General features: G+C 36.9%; 1 protein-coding gene across 1 annotated transcript; it reads right to left on the bottom strand.

Annotated features, from left to right (window-relative positions):
* Positions 1-4,036: 4,036 nt before the first annotated feature.
* LOC117433243 (proline-rich protein 29-like) lies at positions 4,037-13,002 on the bottom strand. The gene is made up of 6 exons (XM_034055342.2): positions 12,847-13,002; positions 11,932-12,022; positions 10,674-10,795; positions 8,726-8,913; positions 6,070-6,140; positions 4,037-4,827 (listed from the first exon to the last, which is right to left on the bottom strand). The coding sequence occupies exons 1-6, from the start codon at positions 12,928-12,930 to the stop codon at positions 4,796-4,798; spliced, it is 588 nt and encodes a 195-aa protein (XP_033911233.1). The 5' UTR covers positions 12,931-13,002; the 3' UTR covers positions 4,037-4,795.
* Between the last annotated feature and the right edge of the window lie 1,189 nt (positions 13,003-14,191).

Below are 14,191 nucleotides of genomic sequence, written 5' to 3'. Positions count from 1 at the left end.
GCATTGTTCATATCAAAAATGTGAACTCTTGATGTCAACAATTAGGGTTTTTGATATAAAAGATGTCTGCTAATTAGATGACAACATCTGATATTGCAAGATATTCGCAATGCAGGCAGAGTTGCACAAATTCACAAAATCTTTGAATATCTGGCCCATAAAACTTTGTTATTTCTTAATATTTAAAGACTCAGCTAAACTCTACCTTTTTACCTCTGTTGAAATATCTCAACTGTTTTTTTTCAGTGTAAATATGTCTAGCTGTTCTTGCAATTGTCCTATTTTCAAAAGGTCTGTTAAGCCCAGGTCTATATTACAACAGTTACAACAACCCCTGCCATACATATCCCTTGAGCAGGACTGAACCACAGCAAGAAACAACTAGAACAATTGAAATATTCAAAAGATTACCCCATATATGAAATCTAAAAAAGAACATCTATTGCTTCTGACAGATCTCTGCTGTAATAAAATTCTAAACGGCTGCAACGTTATTCCTTCCTTTATAAATTCTGCCATCACTGAGTGTTCCTCTCTATACGCTGTTTTATGGGTTATCAGACAATACCTGAACTGCATTATTTACACAGCACCTGAAGCCGACTGAACAATAGCACGTGTGTAATAGTGCCTTTCTGTCACGGAGGGCTCTACTTTAGGGATTTTAATGAGAGTGATATTTAGATAGACCCTACTTTGGTTTTTAAAGTTTAAATTTGAAAAAATAAAAGGAGTTTCTGAGCACACCATTTATTTTATGCTCCTATATTTAATGTGTTATTTAATGCTTCTATATTTCAGTATTGTGCAAATGAATATTTCCTATTTAAAAAGGGATTGCCATTCTCATTTTAAATATAGCTTTTTCAAACATTGACTGTGAATTAATTTCTTTCCTAAAGGTTACGCTTCAAACTAAGAAGAGTCTTTAACAAATAATGGTTTTGACAGAAACTGCTACAGAAATAAAATACATGTTATGAAAATGGGCATGGTATTGAGTACAGCAAAGTTAAACGTGTTCATTTATTTTAATTTGCATTATAAGAACATAAGAAAATGTATGACTGAGAGGAGGTCATTTGGCCCATCTATGCTCACCTGGTTCCTAGTAGATGATTGACTTCTGTATCCTTTGGTCTTGGTTTCTGCACTGTGCTTAACGTATTGGTTCTAGGATAAATAGATTCAGTTCTTGAAGCTCTGCAGATTTGATTTGATATAGCTCATTCCTAAAAGCCCTGTAATTAATCTGGTTCCTCTTCATTGGACTCCAGGGCTGCAATGTCCTTTAGCACACAACTATTTACAGGAGAATTCCTGGCAGCAGATGGTCTGGGTCCTATACTAGTGAATGATATGTGAGATATGAGACAAAATGTAGCACACTGGCCATTCACACAATTACACACAGTGAAAGACACTCAATGTAGAGTTTAAAACTGACAGTGATGATTCATTGTACTGAAGAGTTTAACAGCCCCGGACAGTAACAGCACAGCACAAGATGTCAATCAGATTGTGATTGAAAAACACAGCACCATCGAATATTGACAAGGGCCATGATACAATCAATAGACATAGCACTTAAAGAGCAAGTCTTTTTTTAAACTCTCCTCCAATCATTGTTTGATGATTGCAATAATTCCGAGTGGTTCTTATTTACTCGAATACTGTGTTTTTAAGATGCTTTTGCTGTTCAGGAGCTGCTCTTCCATTCTAGTTGCCTGCTATAGACCTTGTAATGTAGGCTGGCTTTATAGAAGAAAGAACCAGTGACAAGCAACACCTACTAATCTGCAACTTTGGACCAGGTTTCTTATTTTTTAATTTTTCTGCTAGCAATACATTGTTCCTGCAGCTCCTGAACATTTATTCCAATAAAAACAACTCACAATGATTGCACAAATCAATGTCTGACCATGCTAGTCCTGTTGATGTTGAATCACTGGGATCCTTTAAGACCCAACTTGACATTTTTGGATCAATCATCTATTAGGAACTGGATGAGCATAGATGGGCCAAATGACCTCCTCTTGTGTGTAAACGCTCGTTTGTTGTCTGGTTTAGAAGTGATAAAATCTGCAGAATCTGCAGCATGATGTCTTCAAGAAAAAAACTTAAGAAATTTTTAGAGAATTATTTTTATTTGTATTTCAGTTTTTGGTTGAGAAATACTGTCATGTAAATATCCTTGTACTGTATTGTATTTTAAAATGTCATTAACAATACAAGCCATACCATTCACCTCATGAATGTATTTCCTATGCTTGATTGTCGTAGAGATTTGAAATTTGAAGTTTTTATGTTAGCACAGCTTCTTCTAAAAATACATGGAAATACGTAATCGCCAATTTAAAAAAAAGCTGACTGTTTTGTAAAATTTCAGCTCTCCCATGGTAACTCAGTAATCTGGTGCTATGGCAACAGTTTCCCAGGCAAGAATACCTACTAACAAATAATTAGTACCTCCCTTATCTTCACAGAACATAACTGCCTCCACCCCTGGAGCACAGCGGCTATTTCAGTCTGCTGCACCTTTGACGCAGGAGATACAGTTATAGTGCTTAGTGCTATAGTGCAGGATACAAGAAAAACAAGACTTTTCCCACTTCTTGTTTTTTGCAAGTGCTATTTATCTAGAAATCAGGAGTCAAAACTGCATGATTCAGCCTTGTAGTGTAGTCGCTGCCAGTCTGTATGTTTAACAAACTGTTCAAATAAAACAGCGTATGTGTACATCCAAAATAAGAGGCCTAAAAACTAAAATATACAAAATGATTTGACCCACAGTCTGGTAGATATCACTTCATTTTGAACCATATCTAAAATGACCAGGTCAAATTCTAGAACTGTGCCCAGTTGTGGTGCTTCTAACCCAGAAAGCACAATGCCGGCAGATCATGCCTATATTTCATATGTCTATGACAGGAAACTAGAAGCGAAGAGCAGCTCATGAACTTCTAGTCAAAGTGATAAGTGATATTTGGGACCTAAATTGCTCCTCCATATATCCCCACAATCTGATACCATGAATAACCACACTCGTATAAGGATAAATATAAAGTGGGACATATGGACATAAGAGGACAGAAAATAAAGTAAAGAAAAAGTCCTTTGTAAGCTAGTACATGAGACGGCATGCAGTTGTACTGATACAAACCATACTCTAGGTGGGTTGCGAGGCATCTGACCTACTTTGTGCTAAGCATAGGTTACAGTATTGTAAAATAATTCACATAATTTTAGGAATGTACCAGTATGTAAATAAATTAAGGCTGCCAAGCCATTAATTTTTTTTTTTCTTTTTTAATCACGATTCATTTTGCGATTACAATTTTGAATCTTAGTTAATCTTGGTTTTAATCACATATTTAATTGCTACAATTACTGCAATTACTTGTTTTATTACTGATGCTATTATTATTATTATTATTATTATTATTATTATTATTATTATTATTATTATTATTATTTTAAAGTTCTTCTTATTACCTATAAGGCCTTACATGGTCTTGGACCTTCTTATCTTCAAGATCTGCTGACCTCATATGTCCCAGGTCGTTCCCCGAGGTCACAAAATGCTAATCTTCTGACAGTCCCTAAAATTCATTTGAACTCTGTCGGAGCCAGGGCATTTAGTTATAATGCCTCTCGTCTTTGGAACTTGCTCTCGATTCTTATCAGGAATGCTAGCAACAATGCTAGCCTTTTTATATTTCTATTGTATTATCCAAAAAACAACTTGGCATCAAAAAACCTGTTGTCCTACTTCTCGATTAATATTGTTGCCTCTTCTTTATAGTTTTATACTTATTTACACAAACAACTGCTAAATCACAGTGGAGTCTGTTTATAACTCAACTTAATGCATTTCAAATTATACTATATTTTCTTATCAGTTTCCTTTAAAAGGGTACCCTATACTGATGTTACACTGCCGTTTAAAAAAAAAAAAGGATTCTCTTTTATTAATAACTTAAAACAAAACATTCATTGAGTAACGGTTATAGTCTTCTTAATTGTAAATGAAAAAAAATATATATATATACAGTATATATATATATATATCAGACTTCATTCATTAAAGTGTACTCTGTCGAAACTGTCAGGTTTCATTTGTGTTGTTGATAGAAGGAGGTGTATTTTTAGATGTGAAAACCTGTTTACCACGCAGGTGGTACTTCAGATTAGATGTAGTCTATGTTTGATATTGAAACTCAATTTGACAGTAGATATGTCAGAAAGTATTATTTTTTTTTTTGCTCCCTAATGCAGTTATATGATTAAGTTCCTATGCAAATGCCGACTCATTAATCGCACTCATTGCGTTTCATGCGCTCAAGTATATTAAAATGGTGCCGCAGAGAATGAATTACGGTATGCTAGACGCTTAAAACAGGGGAGTGCGATTAACGTGCGTTTCAAAAATGTACCGCCAAAGAAATGAACTGTCTAATTGACAGCCCTAAAATTAATGTAATGTTCTTATTTACAAATCTGTAAGTTAAGCATGTAGCCCACACATTATTATTCATAAATGTGATACAAAACTAGCTCAACTTCCTTACAGTAAAGTCCCTGGAGTTCTTTGTTTTTCATTAATGTTTTTTTTTTTAAACTTTTTATTTAAATGGATAAACACACAGCATACAACAGCAATCTCTGCTGAACCTTTATATAACTATTCTGTATAACAAAGCAGCATTTCACAGCACCCAGCTCCATGTAACAGCACTGATTTATGGTCACAGGGCATCTTCTCAACTTAGCTGTGCAATATGTGGGTTTCTTTTCATAGCCTGCCTTCAGTAGCATCGTAATATTCTGTAGAAACAAAAACAAATATTATTAAATGGGTTCATCCCGCAATTATGATGAATGTTATACTGGCAAATAATCCATTGGCATCTAGTTACTATAAGCATTCTGTGCATGTGGTATTATTTGAAAGCGAACTTTGTTCACTAGTTCACTAGTTTTCTTACATTTTCCAAAGGCAGTTTTGGCCCATACTAAGTACCAAACTGAGTTATAAAATCTACTTCACGTTGACATGTAATGAAAAGGTAAATAGAGTACTTTTTCAAATATTATTATTAACATTTTATGTCACACTGGGGCTGATGTAAGGATATGCTGCAAAATGCAAATTGCCTAGAGGCCAGGCAATTATTTTGCACTGCGACCTATGCAAGCTTAAGAGCAATGCAAATTACTCAACACGCGCACATATAATGAGCTGCAATCATGATAATGAGGGTCGCAATGGGTGCCGCCTGTGCATCAGGCTATTAAGCGGTCACATTTACAGCCCAGAGGTGAGGTGAGTTAGGAGTACAGAGAGTAGTATGCACTGTATGAGATTTGGGGAGCACGAAATCAAACCAAACAAAAAAATATGTCAGAAGAAGGGCAGAAAAGTCCTCTTGGTGCATGGAAAAGAAAAGAAAACTTTTCTGAGGAGAAGCTGAGAGTCCTTACGGCTGAGGTCACTCAGCATGAAATTGAGTTGTTTGGTAAAGCCTCAGCCAACATCAGTTATGCTACCAAGAGGCCATATGGAAAGTCAATGCTGTTGGTGTTACCAGGAGGACAGTCAACCAGGTAATGAAAAGTTGAAATTCAGCTATCAGGTCTAGGATGACCTGAAGAGTGAGATGATAACGCCTTACCACCGCATCCTCCAGCATCCCAAACAAAGTGACCCTGGGTTTGAATATGCAGGGTCTTCTCCGTCCTTCTTTACGGCCGCTAAACATGGCTTGAGCATACAAAACTCAGATTTTGACCTCAATATGGGTGTTTTGCAACCGCAAATCACTTTGCACATATCCTTACATCAGCCCCACTACATGCTTAATTAAAAAATAACAATTATTTAAAAACTATGTGTTTGCTATATTAAACTACGTTTGCTATAACTTTTTTTTTTTTTTTTTTTTGCAAAAGTGCACATTTGAGACCTATGTAGCTAATGGAAGTGCTAAACAGCTAAGATTTCTGCAATGATTTTGTTAGCTGCAATTACTTTAAGCAGGGGGGGAATGGTATAAACTAGAACAGTACCTGCAGCTGGGGGGATATCAGCTCCCACTGTTCTTGTTGCACTTGGAGGGGGTGGAGGAGGAACAGCTCTCCTGTGCAAAAAAACATCGCACCAAAATAGCATTATAATAATATATCAAGAACAAAAATAACTAGATTATCACATGTGTACGTACATATGTCTATTGCATCGCTAGCAGGGGTTAATAATAACTTATCAGTGTACATTACCTGTGCATTACATACACTCCAGTATACAACTCCTTACTTTGACATGTTTTGATCCTTTTAAAATGCGAAACTTTTAAGTTAACTTTTATGAAAAACTGGGACACAGATAAAAAGCTGGTCAGGAAAATAAAAGTCAACATTAGCTTGTAAATGCCTGGTAAATAATTCAAAGTTTTTATAGCCACTGGCTATTCAACTTCTGCTTTCAAGATGATAGTTATAGTTTGAGGAGCATGATACAGACTTCAGGCATCTTCCATAGCCACCACAATCCACATCTCAATCAAACTGAGCATGTTTGGAATGAGTCATTCGTCATTGCGATCCTCCGCATAACACTCTGCACCAATTGCAAGAAATATTAATAACTGAATAGACTGACACCCCTTGCGACACCTTCCAGCACCTTGGGCAGTCTAAGTCATGTCAAGGCTGGAATCAAATGGTAGCCTGACCCTATATTGGGTAATGTGCACAGGCAGTGTATTTATACCCTAAAGTATATCCTGTATGTGAGTGTTGCCTCAAATGTCACCACAGCTGTAGATAAAATGTATAGAGATCAATCTATGACAGATGTGCACACCATCTGCATTCTGAAAGGACAGCGTTCTGTGAAATCACACTTAAGATGCCATACTAAATACCCACTCACACCCCACTGCAGTACACTTGTTTCAGCACATGCCTTTGTCAGCTCTGATTCCATCATGATAAATCCACAATAAAAATAGAAACTAATGAGAACTGTACAAGATTCACTCAGAAGACTGACAGCAGGATTTTTCATAAGCAGGATATATATAATTAAAAAAAAAAAAAAAAATTGTGCCTATTGTCAAATGTTGAAATACCTGGGGATTTAAGAGCTGGAATGCTAGTCTATGTACAGGTCTATGTTCATACTTTTTATATGTGGTTGCTGTACCAAGTCCAACAAAGACCAGGGCTTAGAGGAAGGAGGTTAAGGGAACTAAAGTTATTTAGCCAAAAAAAAAATAAAAAAATTGTTGCCTTGTTTTCTTTAAAGTAGTTGTCAAAGTTAACCCTAACATCTACTTCAAGTGCAGCACAGAAACCAGGACCAGGGGACACAGCTGGGAATGAAGAGGATACAACCTGAAGTCAGAGGGAAGAAGACACTTCTTTACACAGAGAGTGGTGAGAGCAGAAGAGCCCCCAGATATCTTTCACATGGTACGCAAAACGGAACCACGACGACATCTGCATTAACATGCTGTACAGTGCTTCAGCCTATCAGAGTGCTGCATCTTTGTTCTTTCCTGAGTTTCACAGCACCTACACTGTCACATTAGAAAACCGCAATCAAATTGCATTACAATTTCCCTTTCTAAAAATGAGTGAACACAGTGCACTGCCATCGAGACAGAACAGCAACTACAGTGAAAGCCAAACAGTCCACAACAACAATAAAATGTACAAATAAACCTATTTGAAGTACAGACTTAAACTAGGGGTAACACTATCTCACAAATCTGTTATGCTGGTTCCATTTCTAATCATTACGCTCACAATCACAACGAATGTAATCATTACTCGCCCCCTAAGCATGGCTATAAACATCAACTTTTTTTTGTAACTTGTGACAAAACAGGCAGTTAAAAAAATAAAATATCAATAATAATAATCACAACTTGGCAATTATGTGTTATTCGGAAATGTATTATTCATTTTAATATACAACATGGAAAGAATTAAAATACAAATTAAACTTGTATAAATGTGTACCTACCGTGCTCAACCCTGGAAGAGTAGCAGAATTCAGATAATGCCGTACTAACATTCAATGCTGCCAACGTATTTTCAGTGCTTAAAACTCCTCAGCATTAGTGCCAGAAACAGCAGTTCAGTGCTTTTACTGATTGAAAATACATTTTGCTCTCTCTGTTAAAATTAGAGGGTAAGTTACTCCCAGACCCAAAACCTTATCTGGAGCGCTGCATACAACCCTATAAGCTTAAAATGTCTGTTTCACTTATATGCCAGTCCAATGAAGCCCGAAATTTTGCAAACCAATGGTACGCACAGTGCGTGACGAGCATACGGCTGCGAGTGTCAATGGGTGAGAGTATAGAGTGGGTTGTCTAGCTACATTGCTGACGCAGAATCTTTGGGATCCTTTAGGACCTGACTTTAATTTAAAAATCAATCAGCTACTAGGAACCGGTCTAGCATTGATGGTCTGAATGGTCTCCTTTCGTTCGTAAATATTTATGTTCTTATACTTTAGAGAATATGTTTTCAACACATATTGCAGTATTCGATCAAATGTGCATTTTCCACTGTGTCATACACTAAATCACAAGTAAACAGAAAAAAAGTTGATTATGACCTAAACATATGAAAATATGGCACAATTAATAGAACCACTACACCACATACTATTCCTAAGGAGCTGACTAGTGACTGATTTCCAGTTACTCACAAGTCTTTGTGCACAGAGGCAGGACGGTCGTGGTTCACGTGCCTGACCACAGGGTCCTGGTTCTGTCTCACTGGCATCTGAGGCTGCTGAAGCCATGTCGGGTAGGTGGGGAAGGGCAGGGGCTCGTAGTGATGGTGATACACAGACTCGGGCTCCTCCTCTTCCACTATTATAGGAACCCTCGGAGGCTGAACACATCACAAGAAACAGTAACAGGACAGAGAAGAAGCTCAATAAGTGGAATTCACTCTTGTGTGGGGTTTCCAGGCTGGTTAGAGCAGCTGGTCATTTACAGCAGTTTGGGTGGCTTTAAATGCAGGTTTTAATAATTAGTTGCCTATTCGACTCCAAGGTGTAATTTGATTAGTTTTTTCTTCACAGTCTGGAGTTGCTTTGTGTCCAATTGTGTGGCATGTAGTCCACTTACTTAACTTGCGTGGGGATTCAGATACATTGTTAATCAGTGTTACCAACATTATATTTGTCATCATTTATAGCATGTTGCTCCAAAACCACAACCAAGACCTGGTGTTGTCCCTTAGCTGTTATACATTTGGACTTCCACTTGGTCCATATTGTCACGGCTCTCTAGCACCCCATCTCCTGCTAGATTTTGAGTACACCAGTGTTCTCGTTTGAGGTCAGTGCCGGGAGGGAATTTTTCTGAAGGAACCAGGTTCTCGAAGGTCATCCACATTTTGTTAGTCTGTAGCCTTCCACAGTGGTATTGTGGGGTTAGGGGGCCAGCTAAGGCAAAGCTCTTTGGACTTCAGCCTCTTAGGTGGGGGGATGTGTCCATGCAATGGGTGTCTTGGATCATGCACTTGTTTGCGAGACGGTTGCTCTGACCAACTGAGACCACAATAGAAGTTTATAACAGCATACCATATATCTTAATCACACCAGGATTAGATTTTTTTTTTGTAGCGTTTTAATCAAACAAGGGCTGGTTTCACACCCCTGATTAGAACTAATCTTGGGCTAACTCACCAAAGATAACATTACGTAGTTTCAGATTATTTTACTGAATTTTGGGGGGCTGACTATTAGTACAGTTCATATTTTATGGGATTTATAATCAAGCATTCACATGTTCTAATGGGTTAAAAGAAAAGATGATTTAACCCAGTAGTTATAAGCAGTTTCCATTGCTGATTGCCTTCACTTCATGGTTTGTTTTACAGTAGGTCTGGAACAATAGTGCATAATAGTGCTATCACTCTCCAATCAGGGCTCTGCTGCAATGCTGTTACTGCCATTTCTGGTTATCATTAAAGCTACATCATTTTTCTCATTTGTTAGACATTTGATAACATGGTCTTATTTGCAACTGGTAACTGTGATTTATTAGCTTGTCCACAGATAACATATACAGTACATGTATGAAATGATGCTACAGTAAAACCTGTTTATTTCTGTATCGCTTGGGACTGGAAAATTGTGCCATATTATACAGTGTGCTGGTTTATTGTAGAGGTCCTACAAAATCTATATTAAAAACAAAAAAACAAGGGATCATTTTTTAACATGTACTGCTTACAGCTATGGCCAAAAGTTTTGCATCACCTAGAATGTAAGGATTGAGACATAATGAAAATACATTGAACATAATGAACATAATTCAGATATTTTATTTACCATCATGTAAATCAAAGAAACTAGAAAATTATATCGCAAAAGTCTACCGGAAGCAATAATAGTACTACAGTATTTCATGTTAGATTTCGAAATGTCACATTTTTCAATTTGTGATAGTTTTTCGTTTAGTATATTGAAAACTACAAAGCAGTATGTGATTCATTATGTTAACGTGACATTATTCAGCAGGTTTCATTCGACTTTATTAAGCAAGCTTAGTTAATTCTATAGGGTGATGCAAAACGTTTGGCCATAGCTGTAGATGTCACAGAGTCTTATAGTGACTCTGCTCTTTGAGACTCCCACCTACCTCAACACTGGGCTGTGGTGTTGGGTGCGAGTATCCAAAAGCACTCATAGCAGACATGGTCATGTTGTTCATTATCACCTGGTGCATCTGGGCATTCTGAATCATCATCAGTTCCACTAAATCTGCCAGAAGAAAGCGACAGGTAGATCTCAACTGATTTCTCACATTCACTGCATATCCAAACGCTCTGCATCCAGGAATGATTACCAAGGATTTCAAATAACTTTGATTACCTCCTATAAGCACAAGCTACCTTATCACTGGTCCCTGTACTGAAGATATTCAGGTCTTATATTAGGGATGTGCTTAGGACACGCTATTCTCTACAAACATATTTTCAGATTAAAGTGACTACTAAAGCTGTCTTTGTGGTGAAGGTTAGTGAAATTATGATTCTGATTGTGATTATAGAGACCACCTCTTCAAGTGGTCTCAGTTCAGCTAATTTACCAAGTGAAATTATTCACTTTGTGCCTGCAGGGCCAGCACAGGTAGATCTCAATAGTAGTGCAGCACTAATACAAAGAGACACCTAAGTAAATCATTCTCAATAAACTAACAATACAACAATAAAATAATTCCAAACAATTAATATATATCCAGAACCATACTGAGTTCGGAAACAACCTGGCAGACAAACTCAGTGTGAACACATGGCTGACCAGACATCCCTCCAGTTTCACAGTGTCACGAGTGGACTCTGGTATTTCACAAACTGTTTAGTTGCGAGTATGATTAGATCCTTTTAAACAGGCTATTGAAACTTGCAGAGCTGCAGGGGCTCTTAAAGAGTTTAATTGTACTTGTTTCTTTTAGTTTAGCACCCCTCTCTGGAATCCAGCAGGTGGTCAGTCCCTATTGGGGGACTTACTGCAACAGCATTATTCAGTAGGATTCTGAGAGGAAGAAGCAAGCATCTATTATTCACAACCAGGACTCATCAGGGCTATGTTCACACAAACTACAGAATAGGATACATCTGTTCTGACTGAACTGTAGATCTGTAGTTTAATTACAACTACATGATGATTGGGAGGCGTGCTCAGGTCCTGGACAGATGCTTTCAGCCTTATCTGAAAGGCAGCACAATGCTTCATGTCTGTAATAGAAAATTGAAATGGAAACTGTCCTGAATAGTTTCTAATAGTGCAGGGTCTTAGAATACAGGAATCACAGCATGAAAGAATATTTTGGCACAAGTTACATTTCAATTTGAGATGAGCCAGTGTCTTTCAAACAGAGTTTCAGTCGCTCCTACCTTCTTTAATATGTCCTGGTCTGAAAGGGAGTGCGGCTGGGGGCATCGCGGATGGAAGCTGCTGTATGATCATCGTTGGTTGCTGTGGTATCTATGAGACAGCAGAAGAGATACAGGGACGACATTTTAATGTTATGTGTGTACTGACAAACCATACCTTTAAAACACCCAAACAGTGACAGTACAAACTCCGACCAAGTTAGAATAAAAGGTTAAGGAAAACTAGTGACTACCTATCCCTTTAGAGGACCAAACTTTATGGGAAATCTAGGGTATTGCCACAGCTATCCCAGTTGTTTCAGCGCCAATCAAATATTATTTTCTGTACAGCTCTAAACACTCTCACATCACATACAAAATATTTTAGTCAGTCAAAAAGAGTAACATATTCTTCTTCTCCTTGTTGGAATTAACAGTGAAAGAAACATGGTTTGCTTGTAGAAACTGAGATGAACTAGGGAATGCAATTTGTTTGAAACCTGTAACAGTCTGAGGAACTGTATTGAAAATAATATATATGCTGACTAATGCTACAGAACATGAACTTAATCATACTCATCAAATCCTGTATTTTGTATTAATTAATTAATTAATTAATTAATTAATTAATTAATTAATTAATGTATGTCTAGCTGTTTTGTTATTAGGCCAGACTTACAATAAATGTACAACTCAAGATTGTAAAAATATGCTCATGAAAGCCGCTATAAAACAACACCCTAAAATAATAGGACAACACTGTCTATTGTCTCAGCTAAACACACTTTCTTTATCAAACGAATCTCTTAAACCCGCTGGACAACATTTAAATACAGTATTACATGTTATCGGGGGCAATAAGTGTAACTTCCTGGCAACACCTGCATTTAGTAGGGGATCGAACAAGTTCTCCTCGCGCAAACATAAATAACTCACGGGTTGCTGGATTATCTGCATTCTTTCAGAATCCTGATTCCAAGTTTGTGCTGGATAGTAGTTATTTCCATCGGTCCAAGCCATTCTGCATTCAAATTGTGTGTTTCTGTCTGTGAGAGGCGCATAGAACTCGGTGAAAATGAAAAGCTAAAGACGTTGCTATGGCTGCAGGTACAGTAAACAGGGCACGGCAAGATACACTGTGCGGAAGACACGCCTTATTTGCTTATAAAGAAAACAAAGAGAGATAAGTTTATCCATGGTTTGTATTTACTTTATTGTACATTATGTATACACACCGGTAGTGCTTTGTAAGCAAGTTTTGTGGATGCAAATATTTTTTAACAATAAATATATTATTATTTATTGTATGTTTATATATTGTTTTCATTTTTTTTTTATTAATGTAACTTAAATAAGTCTAATTAAAAAAGGTGCGAAGTTATGTACGTCTTATTCACGTACCGTAGAACATATGTCGTGCCTATATACAGAATTGGGTCCTTGTAAAAACAAACAAACAAACAAACAAACAAACACACAAACAAGTGGATTTATACAGCTTAATTAACAATTGAACAGATATCCAGATTATTATTATGATGATGATTATGTAGTACTTTAAAGCTATGAATGATTTATAGTTATGATTCTTGGAAATTATAAAGAAAATATGGTTTTATTTAGAATTCTGGCGGCAGTGTTTTGAACTAGCTATAAACGAGACACCACATGTTTAGAAATACCAGAAAACAGAGCAGTACACTAATCTATTGTGGATGAAACAAAGGCATACAGTCAGAGTCAGGTACAGAGAGAATGGGTCTACATTTATATTCCTCAAATGATAAAAAAAGATACTTTAATATATATATATATTTTTTTTAAATGAGACTCAAATGATAAAATTAGTTTCAAAGGTGACCCCCAAAATTCCTCATTTCCAGTTTTAGATTTGACCTAGATATAAAATAGCCGATAATCTGGCGCAACTATAAAAATGGTGCAAAATATTCTACAATTGAGGATTTGTGTGAGTAATCTAGTTGTGATTGGGCACCAAGCTTTTCTTTTCACGGAGTTCCAAACCGGGAGGGGTGTATGAATAGAAAGTCAACTATTACGCGTGGGTCCGCTTTTCATGGCTGGACAGCTGTTGGTGTTTCAATATTAGCCTACAAGCGTAGGTCACCCAGTTACCAGTGTGTCTTATCAGATGATTGATTTAGTACAAGCCTAAGCTGGTCATAAAGCGATCCTGAAAAGATACACTGATAGACACAGATAAACAGAAATAACACCACATTCCTTAAGTAGTTTATGTGGCACCTAAGATTTATCTGAG

The sequence above is a fragment of the Acipenser ruthenus genome, chromosome 33 (genome assembly GCF_902713425.1).
Source record: "Acipenser ruthenus chromosome 33, fAciRut3.2 maternal haplotype, whole genome shotgun sequence".
Classification (NCBI taxonomy): Eukaryota; Metazoa; Chordata; class Actinopteri; order Acipenseriformes; family Acipenseridae; genus Acipenser; species Acipenser ruthenus.
The sequence above is the reverse complement of the archived record's forward strand: the minus strand, read 5'-3'. Positions and strand labels throughout refer to the sequence as shown.

What these genes read in the sequence shown, in the direction of transcription:
- LOC117433243 (XM_034055342.2), bottom strand. Translation starts at nt 12,930, where the DNA reads ATGGCTTGGACCGATGGAAATAACTACTATCCAGCACAAACTTGGAAT. An exon ending in GCCTCTGTGCACAAAGACTT is followed by an intron (nt 6,141 to 8,725) that starts GTGAGTAACTGG and finishes TTTTTTGCACAG; the next exon opens with GAGAGCTGTTCCTCCTCCAC. An exon ending in TGATATCCCCCCAGCTGCAG is followed by an intron (nt 4,828 to 6,069) that starts GTACTGTTCTAG and finishes TTGTTTCTACAG; the next exon opens with AATATTACGATGCTACTGAA.